The sequence below is a fragment of the Dreissena polymorpha genome, chromosome 1 (assembly GCF_020536995.1).
Source record: "Dreissena polymorpha isolate Duluth1 chromosome 1, UMN_Dpol_1.0, whole genome shotgun sequence".
NCBI classification, from domain to species: Eukaryota; Metazoa; Mollusca; class Bivalvia; order Myida; family Dreissenidae; genus Dreissena; species Dreissena polymorpha.
The window spans coordinates 135,462,952-135,488,420 of record NC_068355.1 but is presented as its reverse complement, the minus strand read 5'-3'; the positions used below and the strand labels follow the sequence as shown (position 1 = coordinate 135,488,420).

General features: G+C 34.5%; 2 protein-coding genes across 3 annotated transcripts in view; one reads left to right on the top strand and one right to left on the bottom strand.

Annotated features, from left to right (window-relative positions):
* Positions 1–12,605, bottom strand: part of LOC127850945 (beta-hexosaminidase-like) — a 97,122-nt gene extending 84,517 nt beyond the window's left edge. For both annotated transcript variants that reach the window (XM_052384360.1, XM_052384351.1), the window contains exon 1: positions 12,369–12,605. The gene's annotated coding sequence lies outside the window, so the exon portion shown is untranslated. The remainder of the gene's footprint in view (positions 1–12,368) is intronic.
* Positions 3,417–5,943, top strand: LOC127850981 (uncharacterized). Its single transcript, XM_052384392.1, has 2 exons — positions 3,417–3,579; positions 3,883–5,943. The coding sequence occupies exons 1-2, from the start codon at positions 3,565–3,567 to the stop codon at positions 5,629–5,631; spliced, it is 1,764 nt and encodes a 587-aa protein (XP_052240352.1). The 5' UTR covers positions 3,417–3,564; the 3' UTR covers positions 5,632–5,943.
* Positions 12,606–25,469: the final 12,864 nt, after the last annotated feature.

Here is a 25,469-nt window from a genome sequence, read left to right as displayed (position 1 = left end):
TTACACTTATAGCAGTGATGATTCTGAGAATGTTGCCATGTTTCTTATCCGTGTTATCTAGTCCATGGTTTGAGCATTTTTATCGCGGTGTTCAATAAAAGATATCTCAATAATCTTGTTTATTGATAGATCTGTGGTTTTATTGCCACTGTGTTCAGCACAAACCAATTATCTCTTTATGATCAGATACTGAGCCGACCAATACTAAATAACACTATGGTGTCATACGCCACAGCAGGGACCTATACTTGTGATCATGGAGTCTTAGTGCAAGACTTAAAAAAGTATGTTGATTCGCTTGCGGTTGTTAAAGCCAAAACGGGGCTTCCCAGCTGGCACAGCTGCTGATATTCGGATCTGAATACCTAAACTTATTCAGACCTTATTCTTAACCGTTGCGCGTTTTACGATATCGGATTTTAGGCGGGAATACAACTCAGTGAAACTATTCAATTTCTTATACAACATTAAGCATATTAACAGTTATTGAAATTAACAATATCAGCGACATCTTTTTAAAGACTAAACACCTTTTCAAGTATCGAATTTAACATGTCAATAAAATATATTAATACCAAAAAAGGTTTCATTTAATTTGTTCACATTAAACCTTTAAATGAAAGTGTCGCTTTAACTATTTTCCGTGTCTTATTAAGCCGCGAATCGTTTGCTAAAAACAGTTAACAAAAAGGGCTACACGTTCTAATTCTTAATGAATTACAGAAATAAGTATAACTTTATAAATAACGTCCATAAACACACACGGCAAGATCAAAGTTTTAATGGAAAACTAATATGACATTCCACGTTAATTATTATTTTCGTCTAAATCGAATACTATATATAGAGAAACAATGTATTTATAACCGACCAATGAGGTAACATTATGCAACTTTCAATTTACACAGTGCTATATGGCAACAATATGGAATTTGAACAGTGGTAGTGTTTTAAGGTCTGGACTATCATTACTTGTAAGTTTGTATAAACATTTTTCTAATGCAATTAGTAAAATAATGTTTATATTTTATGTTTAATAATTTATTGCATGATTATTCTGTGCTGTTATATGAATTTGATGCCGTTAAAGCTTCCGACATGAATTCATGTCGGAACGATGCTATTGCAAAATAACGTTAAACGATATGAGGTCGATGTAAATCGACCTCATATTTATAGGAGTAACGTCATGGTATCTTGGACATTTGGCACTTTCATATATTTATTTAGTAGATACTGAAAATGCTGAATGTGCTAATTGCAACATCAAAGACGAGCAGGTGAGATTTTTACAGCTTTATTTTTCTTGACATAATATTGTATGTTTTCCATTTAATTTATATGCCAGTGTTTATTTTCACCTTTTTGGGAATGGGGCCGTGTCCCTTTAAATTGGGAAATAAAGTGTTCTTTTTAGTAAATTTGGGAGATTGATATTGTTGCTTTTATGATTAAAAATACTTTGACATTGATTATAATAGTGATTTCAATATGATATATTTTAAGGTTCAACTTCTTTAGCTTGACTTTGAGATAATTATCGTGTTTATATAATTATTAATTTTTTTTGTGGAAACCTTCTTTTGGGAATTTTTAGGTCCCATTGGGAAAAATACATACTTTTTTCCATAGGGAATGGGTCCTCTTACCAGACCCAAATTTGAACGATAAAAACACTGTATGCTCAATTTTAGCTCGGCTGTTTTCGGGGGAAAACCCTAGGTATTGTCATAGACAGCTCGTTGTCAGACGTCCGCGTTGTGCTAAAACCTTTACATCGGCTCTAAAATCAAAGTGCTTCCACCTATAACTTTGAAACTTCATATGTATATGCACCTTGATCATTTCTACACTCCACACCCATTTTGGGGTCACTAGGTCAAAGGTCAAGGTCACTAACCTCTAAAAAAATCAGTTATTCAAAACTGCACCGCAGCCTAGCTTGGCACCCATTATGTGGTGCTCTTGTTTATATATAATTTAAAACATGTATTAATAACCAGAATAGTTGATGCATGTATAAATAAAAATATACAGCCATGAACAGTGTGTTTCAATTTTAATAAATATGCTTTGATTGCGTATATGCAAAACAATGAAGTCCATTAATTGTTTAATAATTTTTAAAATGTTGAATGTCACACCTTACGTACCAGTCCGTTTATGTACCGACACTTAATGTACCACTAGCTGACACTTTATTTACCATATTTATAATATATAGAGATAACTAATTTAATATGAATGTGTGTTATTGATGAAATGCATTTTGTGTGATAGTATTAATGAATTTAGACTTATATATTGGTAATAGATTTTATTTTTCGTCAGATTGTCTAAGTGTCATTGAGTGTCTTAGTGTAATTTATAAGCCCAAGTACATGTAGTACTTTATAAATGATTTATTAGTCTTACCTGAAATTGAAGTAAATTATAAAAATTCATTTGTCTCTTATCTTATCCTGACTAAGAGTTATAAAGTCTAAAATGTTTGTATTATATTGTAAAATTGAAATGTGATACTTTAAAGAGAAGAGAGAATGACCTTAATGTTCAAACTGTAAAAAATCTAACTATTTCCTTCTTTAGACTTTAATCATGTTTAGAGAATGACCTTAATTCATTAGGACTGCTATGAATGAATGGACAATAACACCTATATTTTATGTAGGTGGTACGTAAAGTTTCAAAATACCGGTAGTACATAAAAGGTCTGGTACATGTACATAAGGTGTTACACCCTAAAATGTTCATGGTATCAGTGTTTCAATAATGAAGTGTTTCTTATTATGTATTGCTTAGGTTGTTTTGTTTCAAATTTCAAATTTGCATTTATTTTAAAGCATTTTCAGTCATTTTGTGAATTCCATGTTTTTTGTAATAAGGTGAATTATGTTGCACATGGCGTCAAATATTAATTTATGGTCGCTGTGGTGTAGAGAATATTGTCCGCTGGGCCTGGGTTCGATCCATACTCTGGGAGAGTTCTCATTATCGTCTCTATGGACAACAAGTACTGGTGTACCAAGTAGTAGTAGTAGTAGTAGTAGTAGTAGTAGTAGTGGTGGTGGTGGTTGTGGTGGTGGTAGTAGTAGTAGTAGTAGTAATAGTAGTAGTAGTAGTAGTAGTAGTAGTAGTAGTAGTAGTAGTAGTAGTAGTAGTAGAAGAAGTAGTAGTAGTAGTAGTATTAATATGCTCAGAAATGCTTCTGGATGGGCATACACCAAATTATAAAAAATATATAATTTTAGGGTGTCAAAATTTAACAAACTGAACAAATCAATTTGAACTTCTCTTGCAATGCAAATGGAGCCTATTCAAAACATGCATCAGACACACCTTCTGAAACTTTTAAAGCGGTTTTGAAAACGCTATTTCATTGCAAACTTTCGTCAATAAAGGATACATGTTATCGTGAAAGTACCTCTTCTCGCACCTCGCCTCTTCTCGAACCTTTCATTTGTTTACATTTTATGCGCATGCGCGCACGCGCACAACGTCATCGTTTTGTGGGTACCTACGTATTGTTTACGACGACTCGCGCGTAGCTGTCAATCTCCGAAAATGCGTCACAAACAGGTAAAATAAGTGTATTAAACATAAAATACGTAAAAATCATTGTTTTTATTAATGCTTTTTTACCTATAATATGATTTTCATGTAAAAACCTATAAAACATGGTCTAACTTTCGATCTCAACTATGCTTGACAAAAACACTTTTCGTCTGCGGCAACAAGTCACGTGACCATGGTCAAATCATGTGACAAAGCTATTTTTAAACGAAGTAAAATGTTGCATGTCACTAATTGTTGCAACTTAAACATATGTTTCTGATTGTGTTTTTGTAACTTTTTATTTAATATTTGTCCAACAATTTTCAGAAATTCCCAATGAAAAGAGTTAAAAAACATAAGGGGTACTCTCCATCAGCACTCACAAATGCTTACAAACTTGTAAAAGAAACTGGGATCCCTATTAAAACTGCTGCTAGACAGTATGGAGTGCCACATAACACCCTTCGCGATAGGGTAAAAGGCCGCGTGGATCCAGAAACCACGATGACAGGTTCTGGTCCACTATTTACATTGGAAGAGGAGGCAAAGTTAGTAGCACATATTAAACTGATGGCTGATTTGGGGTACGGTTTTACCATAACAGAAGTGGTCTCAAAAGCAAGTGACTATGCAGTCTTTCTTAAGAAGAGAACACGGGACAAACCATTGACCGTGAAATGGTTTAAGGGCTTGCGCAACAGGTGGCCGGAGCTCAGAGTCATAAAACCTAGGGGGTTAGCTAAATGTAGGGCAGAAGCTACCAATGAACAAGCTGTTAAAAGCTATTTCACAAATTTAGAAAATGTGCTGAAAAGTAAAAACCTTATTGACAAACCTGAGTGTATATATAACATAGATGAAAAAGGGTTTCAAACTGAACATGCCCCACCATACATAGTAAGTGGTAATGCATCAGCTCCCGCAATCACCTCTTCACGGACAGCAACAACCACGGTCATTGGTGGCGGTAACGCAATTGGGACACAGATTCCTCCCTTCTTTGTTTTCCAGGGTGCGAGAATGAATGAAACATTAATGCAAGGTGCTTCTTCAGGATCAGATGCAATTATGTCAAAGACAGACTGGTCTAATTCAAGCATTTTTTTGGAATATTTACAATCCCACTTCATCAAGTACATTCAAAGATCTGATCCTAATCAGCAAATTATCATCATATTTGACGGCCACAAATCTCACATCAATGTCCCTGTGTTGGAATGGGCAAAGAAAAACAACATAATTTTGTTTGTCCTTCCAGCACATACATCTCACGTGCTTCAACCTCTTGATGTAGCCTGCTATGGACCTCTGCAGAAAATATATAATTATGCATGTCAAAAATTTATCAGAGAACATCCATCTTCAAAAATCACAAGATACAATATTGCAGAATTAGCATCCAATGCATATGTGACAGCATTATCCGTGAATAACCTGAGGGCTGCCTTTGAAAAGACTGGCATATTTCCATTCAATAGAACTGTGATAAGTGCTGACATTTTTAAGCCATCAATTCCTTATGTTGTTCCTCAAGAAAACACATTGGCTTCTGACACTCAGCCATGCATTGACAATTACTTTACAACTGCCGAAAACATAATTGAAATGAAGAAAGCACACCATACACTAAAAAAGACTTTAAGAAATCATGTGTCTGGTCAGGAAATAACTAGTGATTGCATAAATCAAGAAATATTATCACAGCCTTTACCACGTTCCAAAGATACACCAGTCTTTCCTATCAACAAAAGAAAACAAACAAAAACAAATGCAACAAATGTCAATCAAAGTAATGTCCCCCTCCCAGAACCTCTTCCTGGACCTTCGCACATTGGCATCTGTGATACTGATAGTCAGTCTTCTGAAGATGATGTTTCTGAAGAAGACAAATGTTGTGTGTGTAAACTTTTTCAACCCAAGGAACTGAAAAACTGTGTTTCCCTTGTGTTTACAAAATGGGCACAATGTGATCACCAAAACTGTGGACATTGGACACACTTGATTTATTGTTGCAAACAGAAAGTTGTTCGGCGGAATGATGTCTTCGAATGCCCATGTCATAAAAGTGAAGAGTAAAAATACTAAAATTGAAATAAAAACATATATTTGTTCTAAAAAACATTGTTATAAATCAAGTTTTAATGTTATTTTCTAGTTTCATAAAAAACTGAACAAAATCTGCTTAGAATTGTGAATTTAAATAGTAAACAATGAAGGGTTCGAAAGGAGGTACGATTGTTTTGGCGGCCATGACAGTTTTACATGATATGGTGGTGCTGAAAACTTTACGCAAATCTGTTAACAAAAGAGGATTTGCATAACAATTAAAGTTGTCAGGTATGTAGGAACAATGTATTTATCACATAAAACTCTTACAAATACGTTTCACTATTGCCAATTTTGTTTTTGACATGTCAAAAATTAAGAGGTTCGAAAGATGGTTCGTCCATGATACAACCGAAAGTGAAGTACAGTTTAAAAAAGTGAATAAAGAGCGAAATTGTTGAAAACTAACGAACATTTTAATTGATACTAACATAAGACCGTTAGACTGAACAAAATAATACTTAACTTTTAAATCATAACACGAATGTTTACTTATAAAGCAAATTCTTCATTCATCCGCGGACGTCTTTGTGTCGTAGTCATAAATGCCTCCAAATGGAGTGTGGTATCCCGGGAAAAAAGCGGTCCCTCTAAAATGCGTATATGACTCATATCCGCGGATATGACCGAAAAGTGCGGATATGGACGAATGCAGGCAATATCGACACTTTTTCTGCAATGTTTATGTCAATGTTTAATAAAAAAAACAACACAATATGTGTTAAATATGTTAGTATTGTCTCAAAATATAACAATTTAATAGACATTATCATTTTTCCAACTCTAAATTCATATCCGCGAACATGACGAAATGCCAGAAGATTGTTTTAGGGCTACAAACCACAAACAATATAACCACACCGACACCACATATGTTTTGTTGTATAAATTTACATAATGTTTATAATATACTAATTGTATTATTATTCTTGATGTCGTCTCAAAACTATAGTATTTAGATATACAATATGCTTTTGAAAATAGTAAAGTATTTTTGCGCCGATTATCGCCAGACCACAAGTAATTAATGATGTTACTTTTCTGGTTATATTTTTAATTGAATTCAAAATGTTGAATTTATTTAAATATACTCAATGTTATGAATGCAGTTAACATTGTCTGAAATGTCACTGTTTCAAGTGGCATTTTTCATAAGAAAATAAATGATGATTTCAAATGCGCGAATATGATAAAATCGACGAATCTGGTTTATCAAATAAAATATCTAAATTTGTAGTGCTATAATAACTTGATGCAAGGAAAAAATATCTTTTATTTGATTGTTACTATTTATTGGGGAATATCATTGAATGAAAACTGATAATTTCCTGTTTCAAACAGTGAAAATTAACAGTGAAATGACGTCATTTTTTGACGAAATTACGTCATTATCCCAGCGAAAATCTTTAGTTAAACTCTCAAACAATGTGTCCCGATTTTCCGTCATGCAATGCATGTCCCGCTAAAATTTTGAATTGTTCGTTAATATTATGTTTTATAAGTGAATGTAACAGCTGTAATATTAATCTTAAACATATAGGCTTCGTATATTACTTATCGGGATATTGGATATGATTTGTTGAAATATTAACGAAAACTCTAAAGTTTCACCGGGCCGGGACATGCATTGCTTTTCAATAACAGCGCAACTATAATGGTTCTAATCATTCTTGAAACATTTAAATGTAGCACTACGATATCCTTTGTTCATTTGAATAAATGAAATAACGTGCATATTTTTACGTACCAATAAACTATAATATATAGTAACAATCAAATATAATATATTTTTACCTTGCATATTTAATACATTTTGTGTATTTTTAATTAAACATTGAAATAAACATTACAGAAAAAGTGTCGATATTGCTTATATTCGTCCATATCAGCTTTTTTCGGTCATATCCGCCGATATGAGTCATATACGCATTTTAGACGGACCGCTTTTTACCTTAGATACTCGTGATACCTACGCGAATGGGAGACAACTTCTTTAGTTACGAAAAGACCTAATTAAAAAAGTCTGATGAAGGGAAACAATTCAAAATGTGAATTGTTACCCCCCCCCCCCTTGTTTCAAATTAAATCTATTTTTACTCGTGGCAACCTTGATTTGAATTTGGAAAAAAGTCTGATAAAGGGAGACAACTCAAAATGTGCATTGTTTCATGTTCATAGTTACCCCCCTTGTTTCAAAACAATCTATTTTAGTCGTGGCGACCTTGACCTTGGAGATATCGACGTAATTCTTTCGTGCGTCACACCATCCAATGATGGTGAACAATTGTTCCAAATGATTTTAGAATCTCACAATGAACGACATAGTAATGGCCCGGACAAGCTCATTTATGACCATTTTGACCTTTGAACTCAAATTGTGACCTTGACCTTGGAGATATCGACGTAATTCTTTTGCGCAACACACCGTCCAATGTTGGTGAACAAATGTGCCAAATGATTTTAAAATTTCACAATGAACGACAAAGTAATGGCCCGGAGAAGCTTGTTCCGCCCGCCCGCTATCCCGCCCGCCAGCACGTCAGCCCGCCCGCCCGCCCGCCCGCCCGCCCGCCGACATTCGCCAATCTAATAACCAGTTTTTTACTCCCGAAAACGTGGCTTAAAATGATAGGGAGTGTTTTGCGCTTGTCAAATCATATAACATAGTTTGTTTAGTTTTTTATCTTTGATATGTTTTCATGTTGTTGTTGTTATTTTAATCGTCATATTGCCAAAATGTGAACAAGTCCCATAAATGAAGCCGACAATGAAACTCAATAAACTCTACATTTCTTGTTCTCATTGACTACTTTAACAACAAAAAAGCCAATTATCAGTATGCGATGATAAAACGGGGATTCCCGCCTTTGGTACATGCAATTCATTGGTTGTTTGAATCGGTTTGAGGGCTAGCAGAACCCACACTTTCCCATAATTAGTCATAAACCAAACGCTCGTCTGAAAAAACAATTTATCTACCCAGAAATAAATTGAAAACATGAATGCAAAAACTTGACGGGTTAATCGAATATTACACACCTAATAACCCCAGTGTACTAGCGTCGTAAGCATCGGAAGTCAATAAAAGCGATTAGTGGATACCCGGTCGAATATGACATAGAAAGATGTATAATCAAAGCGCTGAAGGCACTGTAAGTGTTCGCTGTTGTATAAGTTTAGACGCAACTTAGTTTAAAAATTATGTTATATATCTTTTTATATTGCAAGTTTTAAATGAACACAACCCATTCAAATTTATAAAGGGTGTGTCTTAAAGCACAGGTCCAGATGTGTTGTTTTTTTAAATCATTAATCAAAAATATAATTTAAGTTTCATTTTGGTAAAACAGGGCTTAATGCATATGCATAAATTGTCATCCCAGTACCGGAGACTCTCTTTAAACGAAACACATTATAAAATCGGAAATGTCGTCCTTGATTAGCTTGTGTGCATTGTACAGGCTAATCAGTAAGCACAGGCTAATCTTATTTGACATGCAATAAGCCCCGTTTTCCATGAGAGCAGCCAATATGTACAGATTTTAATAATAAACACTACACTGACCAATCTCGTCTTATTAGCTGTTAAACACTATTAGTCATATACACCCACAGCAGTGTACCAGTGGTGAACTATAAACAGGCAAATGTGATGGTTATCTTTCCTAGAAGACGCTCATAGCATTTGTCGTTTTCTGCAACATACAGTGGTTGTCTTTCCATAGCGTAGCTAATGCTTCTAAGCACATACTGATTTGCAAAATATGCTCTGTAACATTAGTGTGAGCTAACGCTCACACTAAAAACTAATCATAAACTACTATAAAAAGAATTTCTAACGTGGAGAAATGTTTATCATAACGATAGTTACTCATCTCAAATGCACAAATATCGATAAATGATTGTCGAAATCGAGTCGAGAACATGCGCGTTGTTATTTTATGAAGGTTAGTTCAAATATGAGTGCTTTGATCCGTAGCTATCATGCAATGAGGCGAATGTGCTCGTGGTTTGATTCAAGTCGTTATAACTCAAAATCGTTGTAAATTTATATTTTGCATTGCCTAATACCTCAGTCACAAATAGAGACCGATTAACGTCCGATCATCGGACTGGCTGACGATTGCACGAATACCGGGTAATTTTGTAGCATCGCGCGGCGTCCGGATTAGTTATAGTTTGTAAAATATTTATCCGACTTCGGGCCCGGGAAGGAATCGGGTTGAGATCAAACAAAGATTGGACGATCAGCACACGGTTGTCGCCCGTCCATCGTCTGACATCGGAAGAGCGTAAAAATACGTAGTACGCTGATCGGACGGTGATCGGTCTCTATTTTGACTGAGGTATTACACTGTGTCACTCATTGGACGGCGGACGGTTCCGACGTTTCCAGTCTCCTCGATGCCTGGAGATCGGACACATCGGCCGACTACCGGATAATTTGTGACTGAGGCATTATGAAGCACCGCAGCATACTAGTACATGCTAAAGTAATTAAATTGAGCAAACATTTCAGAGAAAGATCACAAAATGTGTACTAAGACTGAAGTGCTGAGGGATAAAGCAACGCGTCTTGATGGTGACTAATTTCTACCCGTAACTTACCTACACTTACCTACACTATGCCGTAAACGAAACTGCTTGGTTCAAACGATATTAACTTGTAAAGTGGACGAATTATTATCTTATGTGGCACCACACCTACACCAAACATATATAATTTGCAATTCAACACCGGGGTAATAATGGATATCGAAGGCTAAAAACTGCGTAGAAAATCCAATTAATCAGTTATCCATGCGATTGCAAATTCAAATACAGACTGTGGTATCGAATTGCAACTCAACGAATAATGCTACAGATATTTATGCTTACGCTTGTTATATAAACTGTGATTGCCGTCAAATTAAAAAAACACTTAAAGACTTGTTAAAATACCCGCGAACTGACATTGTTTGAACTCACAGAATTAATTCACACAACGTTACTGGTTTAATAGCCCTCGCCTAATAGATTCAAATGAAAATGACTTAATTAAAAAATATTTTAAAATTCAAACTTACTATCCTGATCTATTTTGATGTTATTGAACGTATATATACTTTAAGAACATATGCGATGTTTTGCATAATGTTTTAAGCATTGTACCCGTGAATGACTCGCTAATTGTTACCGACTTCCATTGTAATTGGTACGTGGCCCCTTAAAAAAGATCACTGAGTTTGCGTTTTATGGCATAACGTTACTAATATCTGGTGAAAATACATTTGTATATGTTGTATTTAATCGAAATGTAAATGAAAAGGTCGCTTAAGAAAATATAATTTCCTGATAAACTATTATTACAATGAAATAAAGTTTTACCAACTATTCTTATGCGTTCTATTTTCAAGTTCATATTTACAACTGTAAGTACTACCGTACTCTGACGTGTTCATATTTACAACTGTAAGTACTACCGTACTCTGACGTGTTTGATTTTGAAGATTTTTCATATGTTAAGACTCTTTTCACTGAATTTCTCGACTCTAGTTTTTTTAAGAGTTGCCTTCCTTTTTAAAATGAATCGAGAACTAGGCTGATTATGTTGAAGCGGAAATGACCTTTTCATGTTCAGTGGATAAATTATTAAAGAAAATAACAACACGTTGCGTTATTTGTCGTTCGACTTTTGCGTCACTAAAAGTGACATGTTTTATGTTGCATATGTTTTGAATCGAATTATATAATACTTAAATGAGCCGCGCTCTGTAAAAAGGGGGTTTAATGCATGTGCGTAAAGTGTCGTCCGAGATTAGCATGTGCAGTCCGCACAGGCAAATCAGGGACGACATTTTCGGCTTTTATGATAGTTTTCGTTTCAAAAAAGAATCTTCTAAGCAAAATTCAAATTAAGGCAGAAAGTGTCGTCAAATGTATTTACCAATCCCAACACTTGTACTGTTATAACGTAACTGTCATGGTAATGATAAATTTGTTAATTGAAAGATAAAGATAAGTTGAAGATAACACTTTTATTGATTTCAACCCATGGGTCGGATTAGTTTAGGCAATATGAATTGTCGTAACGACATTGATGGCATTATCTTTTGAATTGTATTAGCTTAAACATCATATTGCAGATTTTATTTTATTAGAAATTAAAATAACGTTTAATCACCGCATAGTATGTGTAAACAAAAGCGATTCCGTCATTAAATGCAATAATATTAACATTTTGTTTAAATCTACACACTGTCGACGTAGACATCACTTAGTGAAAAAAGGCATGAATTATCTGTGATACATATTGACTTTTTAATGGCGTTAAACTAAATTTCCATCAATGTAAACCGATTATTTTAATGAAGAAAAAAAAAAAAGAAAAACATATCACACTCGTTTGATCAAAATAAATGAGATCCCCCATAAAATGAAAAAAGTGTTTGTTGTCTTTCCACATTACATGTCTTTCGTCTCTGTGTACACGCCAGAAATTCATCTGTCAATTTTTAAAAGATCAAGGTGCAGACACACTTGCAATTAATGAAAGTATTGATCATTAAGAGCAATATATTTGTTGTGTTAAATTAAGGTAAATTTACTTTAAGATTTGCAACAATAATACTTTACTATCTACCAAATGTAATGCATGAAGTATCATTGTTTATTACACATTAAACAAATGATTTCCGCACAAATTAATATAATACCATGTTTCTTACGTTATTTCCACATGTCATCATACAATTAGGTCCAGACTTTGTGAAGGCACAGGCTGGTTTGAGGCTATACTGAAGACATATGGCATAAACCACATTTTTCAATTACGCGTCTTATATCATGTCCACATTTTACTGTGTTTGTTGAATGCGTTTTCTGTACACATACACTATACATTCCAAATACTTGATATAATCAAGCCAATCTTTGTTGAAAGTGACAGTTCGTCATCAAGCAGTGTACTGTTACAAGCTTATTAACATATTTGTATAATTACTATCCGATGATTAAATTCTCTTGATTACGAAGGTTTACACAGTCGATATCAGGAATTCTCGTCGATAAACGATATAATATTTGTCATGTCTAGATAAAACTTTCACATTTGCCTCAAGCTTATGTCATTATATTTTCCCGTTTTTAAAACACATTGAAAAATACAATGTAATACAATTTATCTTTAGCATTTAGCTGGTTTCTAATGGTTACAATGAAGTTACATTTTTATTTTACGGTGTTACAAACAGTAAAAAATAGATTTGACTCAAACACTGATTTAACAAATCAACCAGTCAATTAAAGAGAACCTGCTTCTACTCGCAAAAAAATACAAATGGTACAGGTACACACACAGGTGCAAATATTAGCACTTTTTTCCACAAAATGTGTTTTCAGCTTGAATCCCTTTCTTTGATATCATGTGAATATTATGGTCATGAAGCTGCGAAAGTTTCAGCAAATTCCAGGAACCAGTTAAAGGAGACTTGATTACACATACTTTAAAGAAATAGATATTCTGAAGGGAAAAACAAATGTTGAAGAGGAAATAAGTGAACACGCGTTGGAACCTACTTACGGTCCCACAAGAGCAATGATTATAGCCCCCCGTTCAGTTTGGGCAAAAGTAAATGAATATTTCATTTTTGTACACATGTCTTGATTTAAATGCCATCAACACGTTACCGGACTCCAAATGAAATGACTAAATTAACCTCATGACGTACTGTTATCCCGCACAATTTTACAGTTTAACCCGTGTAAAAAAATATTTACCAAAGTGTTAAAAAATTATAAACTACAAATCATACGTTGGCTTAATATGAATAGCAATTTCAACCCAAAGATTGTTTCAAACAAATGCTTCATCCGCGGTTGTCTGTCATAAACTACTATTGCCACTTAAACCCGTTAAAAGCTGATGTGTCATTGAAATGACATTTTTTGGAAAACTTCTATAAAAAATAATAAAAGGTAGTATATAATCCAAAATAATGGTTTGAAAAAAAGCAAGTTTTATTAAATTTTTAAGCCCAATTTTCAATGCAATAGTATTATTATGTTTCATTGCCACTTTTCTTTCGTCAGATAGTGTTGATGGTAAAAATATTTTAAGAAGGACCTGAAATTTCACTAATCTTTCGTCTTTGTTGCGTCGTTATTTGTTTTGGTTTGTATAAACTATTACAAAAACAAAGGTCAACTTCAGTACACGATTCGATGCCTTAGTAAATCATCGCTATCGCTATTTGTTTGCTATGTGTAATATAAACAACTTATGCTAAGAGCGTAGCCTAATTTACGGTTTTAATAACATTATCTTTTTGTTTGCATAGTTTTGACCACTTTGAATAAAGAAAAGAACAGAGCACAACTTTATTTACATCTCAGGCATACAGGTATGCAGTAAGAGGAACAGTATATATTTAGTTATACAATATTTAAATAGACATGTGCTTCACGATAAACGTGGTATACAAGTAACAACAACAACAGCAAAAAAGACAAAATATTAGTTAGAAAAGAAAAGCAGACAAAGACAAAAAAGTTATATTTTCTGAAACAATTTTGAATCCAAGAAACTCATTGTTTTCAATGTTATGTATCTATGGTCATAAACATAACTAGGTAAACTCCAGTTATTAGATATTTCTCAAAGGGTTTTTAGCAAATGTACTAAATTTATGTAGTAAGGAGAAGAACAATATATATTTAGTTATACAATATTCAAATAGACATGTGCTTCACGATTTAATTGGTACACTCATATGCAAGTAACAACAACAATAGCAAAAAGACACACAAAAAATCAAAAAAAATATTTATTTATTTTAAATCAGAAAATAAAAACGGACAATGACAAAAAGTTATATTTTCTGGAACAATTTGAATCTAAGAGACTCATTGTTTTCAATTTTATGTATCTATGGTCATAAACATAACTAGGTAAAATCCAGTTATTTGATATTTCTCAAAGGGTTTAAGCAAATGTACTAAATTTATGTAGTAGGGAGAAGAACAGTATATATTTAGTTATACAATATTTTAAAAGACATGTTCTTCACGATTAACGTGGTACACTCACGTGCAAGAAACAACAACAAAAGCAAAAAGACAAACACATAATCAGAAAATAAAAGCGAACAGTGACAAAAACTTATATTTTCTGGAACAATTTGAATCTAAAAAACTTATTGTTTTTAATTTTATGTATATATCGTCATAAACATTACAAGGTAAAATTGAGTTATTTGATATTTCTCAAAAGGGTATTAGCAAATTTACTAAATTTTTGTAGAGATTCCATGTTTTCTATAGACATTATATACTGAAGTTTATTAACATTGCAAACATGTCTTGAAAACATGATTCTATCGATTCTATCGGTAGTAAAGTGAGTGCATTTTAAAATGTAATGTTCTTCATTGCCAATGTAGCCTTCGTTACATAAAGAGCACATTCTATTTTTTCGGGTGTGCCGTTCCGTCTGCCAGTTTCGATTGGGAAATGATGATCAGCAGTGCGGAGCTTCAATATGGGTAGATACTTAGATTTTGGAAGCAGCTTCAGGTAATTCTCAAATTCAAGATTGCTTTTAAAGAATTATACAATTTACCTTTATTTGATTGGTTCATGTCTACACGCCAATGCTGAATGTATTGATCAACAAGTGTACGTGTTACTTGTAATGATAGTGATTTCATACTAGACGACTTTTGTTCTTGCCACACGATCGATTTTCCTGCCATATCTAATATTTGTTTCATTTTCGATATTTATTTAAAGTTATGCAAATTGTTATTGGTAAGGTTAATATACATTTTTTTAGAATATTTGTTGTCATTACCTGAAAGAATTCTAGCCCAGAAGCCTATCATTTTGCTGTAAATAGTGACAGATAGCGGGTAACTACCAAGTTCGCCATGTAGCATATATGACGGAGTACTTTTACGAGACATTGTTATTTTTCGAAGGAATTCCCTATGTACGCGTTCGATAATGTCTATGTTTTTCATAGCCCCATATTTCGCATCCGTAAGTAAGTATCGATACAATAGTGTGATCAAAACGTTTTAGCGTTAAATCCAGTGGCAGATCGGAATTATTTGCATGGATATAAAGTAAATTCATTGTTTTTTTAGCTTGTTTAACATTGTTTTGACGTGCGCTTAGAAATGAACCGTTTACTGAAAATGTGACACCAAGGTATTTGTATTGCTTAACAATTTCAATTTCACTTCTGCCGATGTAAAATTTATACCGCGCGATGTTTCTAGCCCCAAATAAGATTATTTTTGTTTTGATAGTGTTTGCATTGAGTTTCCATTGTGCGCAGTATTCATTAAAAACATTTGAACAACTTTGAAAATCTTTTTCATCGTCTGACAGAATTATAGTGTCGTCGGCGTATAACAAGACAAGTAGCTTCAGCCAGTGATAAGCACTAGATGGATCAGGCATATCAACACCTTTACCGTCGCGTATAAGAATATGACTTTCAAGGTCATTTAAAAATATTGAAAACAGGATCGGTGACAAATTTTCACCTTGCCGAACGCCGTTTTCGCATGGGAAGAACGGAGACGAGTTATGATCGACGGAAACACATGATTTAATATTCTGGTACATGTTATAGATAACATTAAATAGTTTTGCTGTCACAGAGCTAGATAGCAGCTTAAACCAGAGACCATTTCTCCAGACTTTGTCGAAAGCCTGGGAGAAATCTATAAAGGCACAGTACAACTTGTTTCTATTGCTGCGTAAGGTTTCGATTAGAGATTGAAGAACAAATATGTGTTCCATACAAGAATGATTTTTTCTAAAACCTTCCTGATTTTCGTTTAGAATTCCATTTGATTCTAAAAATTTGTTAAGCCTTACATTTAGAATTGATGTTAAGAGTTTTCCAAAACAATTTAGTAATGTTATAGGCCTATAGTTATTAGGGTCGCCGCTGTCACCTTTATTTTTGTAAATAGCGTTAAAAGTGCCTTCAATCCAGACATTAGGCATATGACCAGTATCGAGTATCATGTTGAATAACTTTACATAAATATGTAGAAACATGTTTTAAGTATATTTTATATATTCATTTAGTATGTTATCACTTGGCCCACCTGCTTTAGAATTTTTTAAGCGTTGAATATTCGCTTCAATTTCGGTCTCGGTAAAAGGCAGTTTAATTCTAGTGTGTCGTACACGGGATCGTTTTCGAGGGTATGTAAGTTAAACTCATTGTTTACCACAGTGCTATCATTACAATTTATACTTTTGAACTGTGTATATAACGAATCCAAGCTCGGTGTTTTCTTTGATTTTTTAGCGCCGATTCTATTAATATATTACCAGTATTCTTTTGGACTCTCGAATGCATTGTACGTAATGTTTGTGATTTTTTTTTAATTTATATTGATTATTTAATAAGTTCATCGTTCGTTTGTATTTCTTACTAGCATTTTGTAAAAGAGTCTTATTTGATAATGATCGCTCGCATTTATATCTGTTTTTAGCCTCATAATAAAAAGTTTGTGCTTGTTTACATTTAATACCGAACCATGGCCTTTTAAATACATGATTGTGAGAACGTTGTTTGGTGAGCGTTTCGGCTGCGGCATTTTGGAACATTACGGTAATTGTGTTAGTTATTTCATCAATCGATGATGGTGCACACGGGCTAACATCGCACAGATATTTAAGGTGGTCAAGTTGTTCTTGGTTTATATTGTTAATAAAATTGCTCGATAAATTTGGTTTCCATTTTGCGTGTATGTTATTTTTATGTGATTTCTGCTTGTGTGGTGGTGCTTTTTAAATCCTACTCGATACGGTAAATTTTATTATAGCGTGCCCATCAGAAAACGGCGAATCCGTCTCGATTATCTCGAACGCGGTTAAAAAACACAAAACATTCAGCAGTGGTAATCGCATTATCGATAACTGAGCTATTCCAGTAGGTAAATTGACTAGTGTCAGTGTCCGTGCCCATTCGACCGTTTAGTATAAAGAGATTGTTATTACGACAAATATCGATCAACGCTAATCCGTTACTATATTTTTTCCATAGATGTTCTGGACAGGGGTACATTACATTTGGTTAAGATATGGGACTTGTTAAGTGTACTAAGGGTGTCTGGATCAGTACCCTGTAAATATGCACAGAAATCATCAATACAAGTAAAGTCGGGCAGCGTGGCTGTTCTGGCATTCATGTCTCCTATAAGAATTGTTAATTTAAATTCATTGCACGTAATGTTTATTTTGTGGTCTAATTGTAGAAAATCATCATCGTTTAGGAATTTGGATTTTTCTGGTGGACCATAAAGCACACATAACATAATGTCATCGTCCGTGTTTGTTAAAATTTTGGAAATCTTAAGCCATAAAACGTATTCACTATTGGAGTTTTTAGTTTCGGTCAAATGTAGAATGTCATTTTTTATGAAAACACCTATACCACCAGATTTTCTCAGGTAAGTTTGATTTCTATTTTTGGCTATAAATGTATAATTAGGAACATCTAAAATATCAGTTTTATCTAAGTGTGTCTCTGTAATGTAAATTACATCATAACTATATATAAAGTCAATAAATTATGGAAATTTGAGTCTGTGTTTCAGACCGCGAACATTAAGGGAAGCGATTTTAAGCTCACTGTAACTCACTGTTAATATGTCCACAATAGCGTTTCTCTCATGTTCCTGCTTGGGCGTGCGGTCATTTCCTGTCATGGTCGAATCGCGCTGGTCCCATGGCCAGCTGAACTGACTAAGCGCCTGTGAAGGTGACTGACCGGATGCTTTTATGCGGGTCCGATCTTGAGGAGATGGTGCAAAAGTCCGGCGGCCCATTGGTGTTCGCGATCGACTGTGTGATCTACCTCTGCGTTGGCGGCTCGGGCTCGGGTTGCTCCGTCGAGCTGGCTCGGGTAGGGGTTTCGGGGACATCTCCGTAGCTGCGCCTCGCGATTGATAAGAGCTAATTTGATCATCAGGGCAGCTTTGCTCCGTGTCGCTGTCGATGGATAGTCGATTTGTTTGTTTACTGTCGTGGTTCGAGGCTACGCCTGTGTCGCCCATCTGTGTCGCGTCACTCGTGTTTGCACGCGGAAAACGTGTCACTGATCCGGAAGTATTGTTTACATTTTTCGTGTTTTGATTTTGGGGTATGGTTGTTATATTTAGTCGGCTACCTTTCATAATAGTGTTCCAATTTGGGAATTAATCACGGATAACTCTGTTGCCAACCACGAGTTTTGCTGGATAGACAATTCGGACTGTACTTTTTGGGTTCTGGCTTTTAAGTGATTTATATTAGGGCCACAGGGATTTACGTGCATTTGCTATTTCTTGAGGATAATCTCGATTAACACTATAATGAGTGTTTTTCAGCTTTGTGGCGTTGGCTAGAATCTGTTCAGTGTCTGTGTAATCACGGAATCGGAATATTATACGGCGCTGTTGGTTCCGTCTGAACAGTCATAGCCTATGGGCCCTATCGATGACAATGTACTCGTGTAGCCTCATAGTGTCACGCAGGAAAGACTTAATTGTATCACAACAATCTTCATTCGTGCGCTCAGGGAACCCGTAGAAAATAAAATTGTTTATACGGGAACTTGCTTCAGCATCCACAGACTTGTACATAAGTAAGGTAATTCTACTGTTCTGGTATTCTAACGATTTTTCAATTCCACTTACTCTGTAGCTGATTTGTAGCACAATGCCAATTTTACGCCCGAAGTCGACCATGTTTGATTCGTTTGTTGACATTTTCGAAGGTAGAAGTGACAGTTTATCGTCAACACACAAGTTTTTGAGTTGAATCATCTACGGTAACCACCCGTTGTCGCTTGCTGTTCCGGACAGTCTCAGAAGTACCATTTCCCCATTTATTCTGATTGCGCTGCGGAGATTCCGTATAAGATCTCTCTCCGTTATCCATTGTTGTTTCACACAATAAAGAATATTTATTTTTCTTTGAAATATCCTGAAAATTAATGTTTATCACCTCCTCAAGGCTTTCAATATACTCCATATAATGTTTTTATCACATAAATAATGCAGCGACTTATGTATTTCTCGAAATATTTATTACTTTTTAATTTTTATTGGAAAGAGAAAAAAGTACACCATGTCAACCAGAAGCCCGCTAAATTAACAAAGACGCTCATATGCAAGCAATGCCAATAGACACATACACGCACAAACACACGCACTACATTGTGTATAACGCTAATAAATAAAACGTGTAATAAGGTTAAATGAAATTTAGGGAAAATAAATGTGTAATAACGCTCAATAAGGAAAGGCGCAATGATTCGGGGTTAAATGAGTAATAACGCTATCAAAGGCAGTAGAACGCTTAATAAAAATTATTGTGCTTAACTTAAATGCGCTAAAATCGTAATAATTCCTTTGCGGTTTATATTACCGGTACTCGGCGTTTGCTTTTAAGTTTAAAGACATCAATTCATACATGAAGTGAATTTGGCCTCAACCGATTCGTAAAGAATGGCCGCTGAGATCTTAAAGCAAGTTATGACTTACAAATTAGATGCCAAATCCAACAAATTTGATATTACATCATTCTACAAAATGTTGCGTTTAAATGTGCTATTTTTAATACAATGTGCGATAATTACCGCATCGTCAGCCTCATAAGCGATCCCAGTCGGGTCATGCTATGCATCATTCTCAAGCGACTGAAAGGTTAGGCCAATGAACTGCTGGCGGAAGAGCAGACTGGATTTTACGCTGAACGGAATGAGCTGGACGGTGCACAATTAAATAAATCTTCCACTGCAGCATTTTAATTGATAAATACATGCAACACCAACTTGAGTGCTGTAACAACTTTATCGACTTGATGAATGCTTTCATACGCGTGTGGAAAGTTATCACATAAATCTACGGAAACACCAGCAGCGCAGTTCTTTTCAATGGACATATGGTGACTACTTCAATTCCGTCAGGGATTTCTGCTGCCCCCGTCCTGTTTAATTTGTTTTCATTGAGAAAGTAATACGAGAGACCCTACAAGACCACCACACATCTATCTCCATCGGTGACGGACCCATGTTCAACTTTTCCGATGACAGTAATATTATAAGTTGCCCCAGCAATTAACTCCAAGACCTTTAAACAAACTCTATGTATGAACGAGCAGGAGTATACGTGATGGAGGTCAGTGTGAAGAAGTCGAGGATCAAGAAACGATGGATAGACAATGTGAAAAAGTGGACGTCCCTCCTCCTCATGTATGAGCTATTCCCAGCAGCCCACAAAAGACATGACTGGCGGAGGATCTTTTTGTCCCCACATCAACGACCAGACCGTAAAAAGGGAATGATGTTGACAATGATTTGAATAAACGCTTAATAATTTTCAGGTTTTTAAATTGTCAAAAGATGCATATAATGGCTATTTTAGAGCATGGTAAATGTTCAGTATTACTGTTTCCTCACAAATATTACAACTAAAACGAAACTTTGCAAATATGAAACAGCTTTTTTCAATTTTGTCAATTTCCCCAAACGTGAAAAGGCCCCTTTAACAGAGAAAGTTCATATTTCAGATGAAGTTGTCCAATTTATAACATTAATTTGCCGTTATTGTAGATATGCAATCGTTACTAAGACGCTACGGTAGCTTTAAATCACCTAGAAAGGTTCAACGAAGAGTTACAACTTGCGGTAACACATTTGAGTCGCGTTCTGAGAAAACCGGGTTTAATGGATGGGCGTAAAGTGTCGTCCCAGCTTAGCATGTGCAGTCCACAAAGGCTAATAAGTGACGACACTTTCCGCTTGTATGGTATTTTTCGTTTAAAGGAAGTCTCTTCTACACGAAAATCCACTGTGCGGACTAATTTGGGACGACACTTTACGCTCATGCATAAAACCCAGTTTTCTCAGAAAGCGACACAGTTTATGACAAGATGACAATCTGAATACCGTTAGATGCAGATGCGCTTAATACGATAATGTTCGCAACAAAGAACAACATTAATTTCTGAATATTATGTTCAAAATGTATTTTACCTTGATTGTTTATCTGTATCGTGCAGCACATAATTTATACCACAGCGAGCTTTGTTTCCTTTAGGTGACCCCCAGTCAATCCTTAAACATAAAACCACTCTCAATTATCGGCTTCGGTCGACTACATGTTTATTGTGTGAAACAAAACTTATTTATACGTCTGACATCAATGTTACATCATTATTATGCACATTATGGAAGATTATCATAAACATGAACTAATCAATTTTCATTTTTTATTACTAAATAACATTCTTACCTTAAACGATTGATAGACAATATGGATTTTATAACTCCATAACGGAATAAAATTGTAACCGGAAGTAACTACGTTTAACTAAACTGTTCTTAAATATCAAAACAGTGATATTATATATATACATGTTCAACCTAAAACACAACCAACTAGTTTCATTTTGGAATGTTTATGATGGCTCCAGGCACTGATAGCAAATTACTTCCTGAAGTTCCTGGACGACTGTCTCGTTATCTCGAAAAGAACGAGTAAGGCGACTACAAAATGGATATCATAACAAAACTTCTCGTCCAAACCGCCCAATCGCGATAAGGAGTCAAAGCAACTGAAAGGCACTCCTTTTGGAATGTCAGAAGAGTACCTAAAGGAAGCAATGTCTGTGTTGCAAATATTCATACCTATCAAGAAAAAGTTAAAAGCCGAAGGCAGGGAAGCGTTCCTTGACTTTGACAAACTGTACATAAACAAACAAGTGTATGTGGAATAGGACGTTCGCAAGCATATAGTTAAAGTTTTCACATGGGATATGTATACTTATGATATTTTTCAAAACTGTTAAATGTGGTGTTGATCTTTATGAAACTTAAGGAATGGTACTTTCAACTGATGACACAAACTCGCGATACTGATTTTGATATTGACCCAGATACTTAACCCGTTCATGCCTAGCGTCCTGAAAAAAGGACATTGCAAACAGCGTAGACCCAGCTGAGACGCCGCATAATGCGGCGTCTCATCTGGGTTTGCGCTGTTTGCTTAAATGAATTTCTTTATGAAATATTCTAAATATAGAAATAAATATACTTGACACCCGTAATTTTGGAAATAAATTATTTGCAGACTACATGTAAAATACATGCGAAGGTACCACAATGTGTCCCCTGAATGGACGTATAAATAACGACCATAATTTAGGAAAGATATCGTTTAATACAAATAAAAGTGAAAGCTTAGTGCTTTGTTTATTAACTAATTACAAATTTCACACCGGTCATACTGATCAATACTTTGAAAACAGATGACACTTTGATTACAGAGAACAACAAAGTCACGCTCGACAGGTGCGTTTCAGTTTTTTTCCTATTTGTTCTGTTTATTAGGATTTCAGACACGGTTCAATGTCCGGCTGATTTATGGTATAGCGATTCGTATTTCGAAGAAAGAAATTAGCTGAACGGTGGATTATATGCACAAACACGCATCGAAAATTAACATGAAGTGGATTAACAGTACATTTTTCAACAAAATAAAAATAGTGTCTACAACATCAAGCATACCACCTATTCAAACATGCACTATCTTCATTCATATTTTAATGAGTAATATTAAAATTTCAATATTCGAATCACAGAAACAACTATACATGCTGGAATAGCAAACCATTATATTGTAATATTTTGTTGTATTTTTATTCTGTTGAAATGTGTACTAATCATCCAGTTTATGTTGTTTCCGGTTAAATGTCTGAAAATAATCTTACATTCTTCCTTGAAATTCTCTCACTGAAAAACACTATTTATCAACTTGATCGTGTACCTTTTCTCTAATATTAAGGATATAAATGTTTAAAAAGAGGAACTTACCCTTCGCTCGTCTCTTTTGTTGTTCTCTGTTATCAAAGTGCTATCATTTATCGAAGTATTGATATGTCCAGCATCATTTCAAGAATATTTTAGCTATTAGCTTAAAAAAAAAAAAAAATCGTACAAGCACGTAACTTTTGTTTATTAAAATGTCTTAATATTACTTTTTTTATTTGTATAGATATTAGCTTTTATAATTGCACGGCATTATCTAATCATGCTCCACTGACATTAGCTCATTGCACCTATAACGCTGTTTGAACAAGTATTAGTATCCGATTGTTTATTTTAAATGGACATCAAACAACAAATACGACTTTGTATGCGATGTATCTATGTACTTAATATGAAACAAACGCTATTATCGCAAATTGATGAAAACTATGACTTTGCTATTTAAGTGGGAGAATTGTATAAACTATTTAAACTAGAAAATGGAAAAAATGGGAAACTATATATGCACATTATGAAAACTTAAAAGGATTTAAGATTCGGATTAAGATAAAGAAAAATGTGTTGAAGAAAACAGGCAATCTCAATTTACAAGAGTTCTATACAGGTATAGTCTTAATTTAAATGGACAACAAATGATTTACCGACCAAGTTATTTCAGGTAAGAAAATAATTCGTCTTAGAAGGATATCAACCTTTACATTTTGGAGATTATTCTAACGTTAACCTATAGCACTAAAGTCAGATACGATACTGTGAAAAGGATTTAATGACAAATATATTAGTAGAGGAAAATATTGATGTAAATATAAATTCTTTTTATGCTGAAAATTTCTTACATGCTCTTGATAATAAACGGACAACAGAACCTTTGTTCCACGAACTAGATAATGCTATATCGAAATAAAACAAAAAATACATTAACAACACGAATAAAAACAATAACGCGCACGCACTGGAAATTAACAACTATTAGTTATTTTCCGAAACAGTACATGCCATCGCGGAGATTATTTATACATGCTTGATATAATGCGTTTTCCAGGTTACAAGGAATCAGAAGTTATCACACCAAAACATAAACGTGGCGACATATAAGACCCCAAAAATTGTGGCTGATTACTTTAATTAGTTGTTAAAAAAACAAAACTTTTTCCAAGTAAAACAAATTAATGTCTTAAATAACGGGCGGAAGAAAATGACATGTACACGTATGTCTGCACAATTCGGCTTTAATCCAAACTGTAGCACAATAGATGCAAATTTTGTTATTAATGCCCTCATAGAAAGGCAGTTGCAGAATACAGTTAAACTACGGCATGTTGTTGCTAGATGACCACCAGATGTCGTATAACGACATCAAGCGAGGTCAATTATGTAATAAAAGGATTGATGCGGACAACAACGAAACACTCTTAAACCTTTTCAATCAAAGTAATGAGAAATGAAATTACAGGTTAAACATATGAGTAAATATGTAAAAGTACGTTGGTCTATTTCAATGGTAGATAACCACGCTAAAATAGTGTTCGCTTTTTATTAATGACTAAGAATTCTATTGCAGAATAGTACAAACGCAGGCATTACACAAGATAAAAAAATCAATCTTTTTCAGTATCATTCACTGACGACTTTATTTATATTTCTTAAACACATGATAGTTTTTACGGAGAGGGTAGTCACGTGATTATCAAGATGGCGACGTCAATGCAGAGGCCGGTATTTTCGCCGTTTTATACCCTTTAATAACTTGTTTTAGTTGTTTAATTCCGCCCACTTTCCAGACATATTAGCAAGAACGTTACTGGCGTTTATTTCTTAGTAATATTTGCTCTATATCTCGATTTTACTCGGTGCAAAATTTCTTAGCGAGATGACCTAATTAGGGCTCCACTAAGAAAATTTGCGGGGAGTAAAGTCGAGATACAAAGCGAAATTAAATATGAAAGCACGCTAATCACTTTTTTTACTGATATAGCTGGAAAGTGAGCGT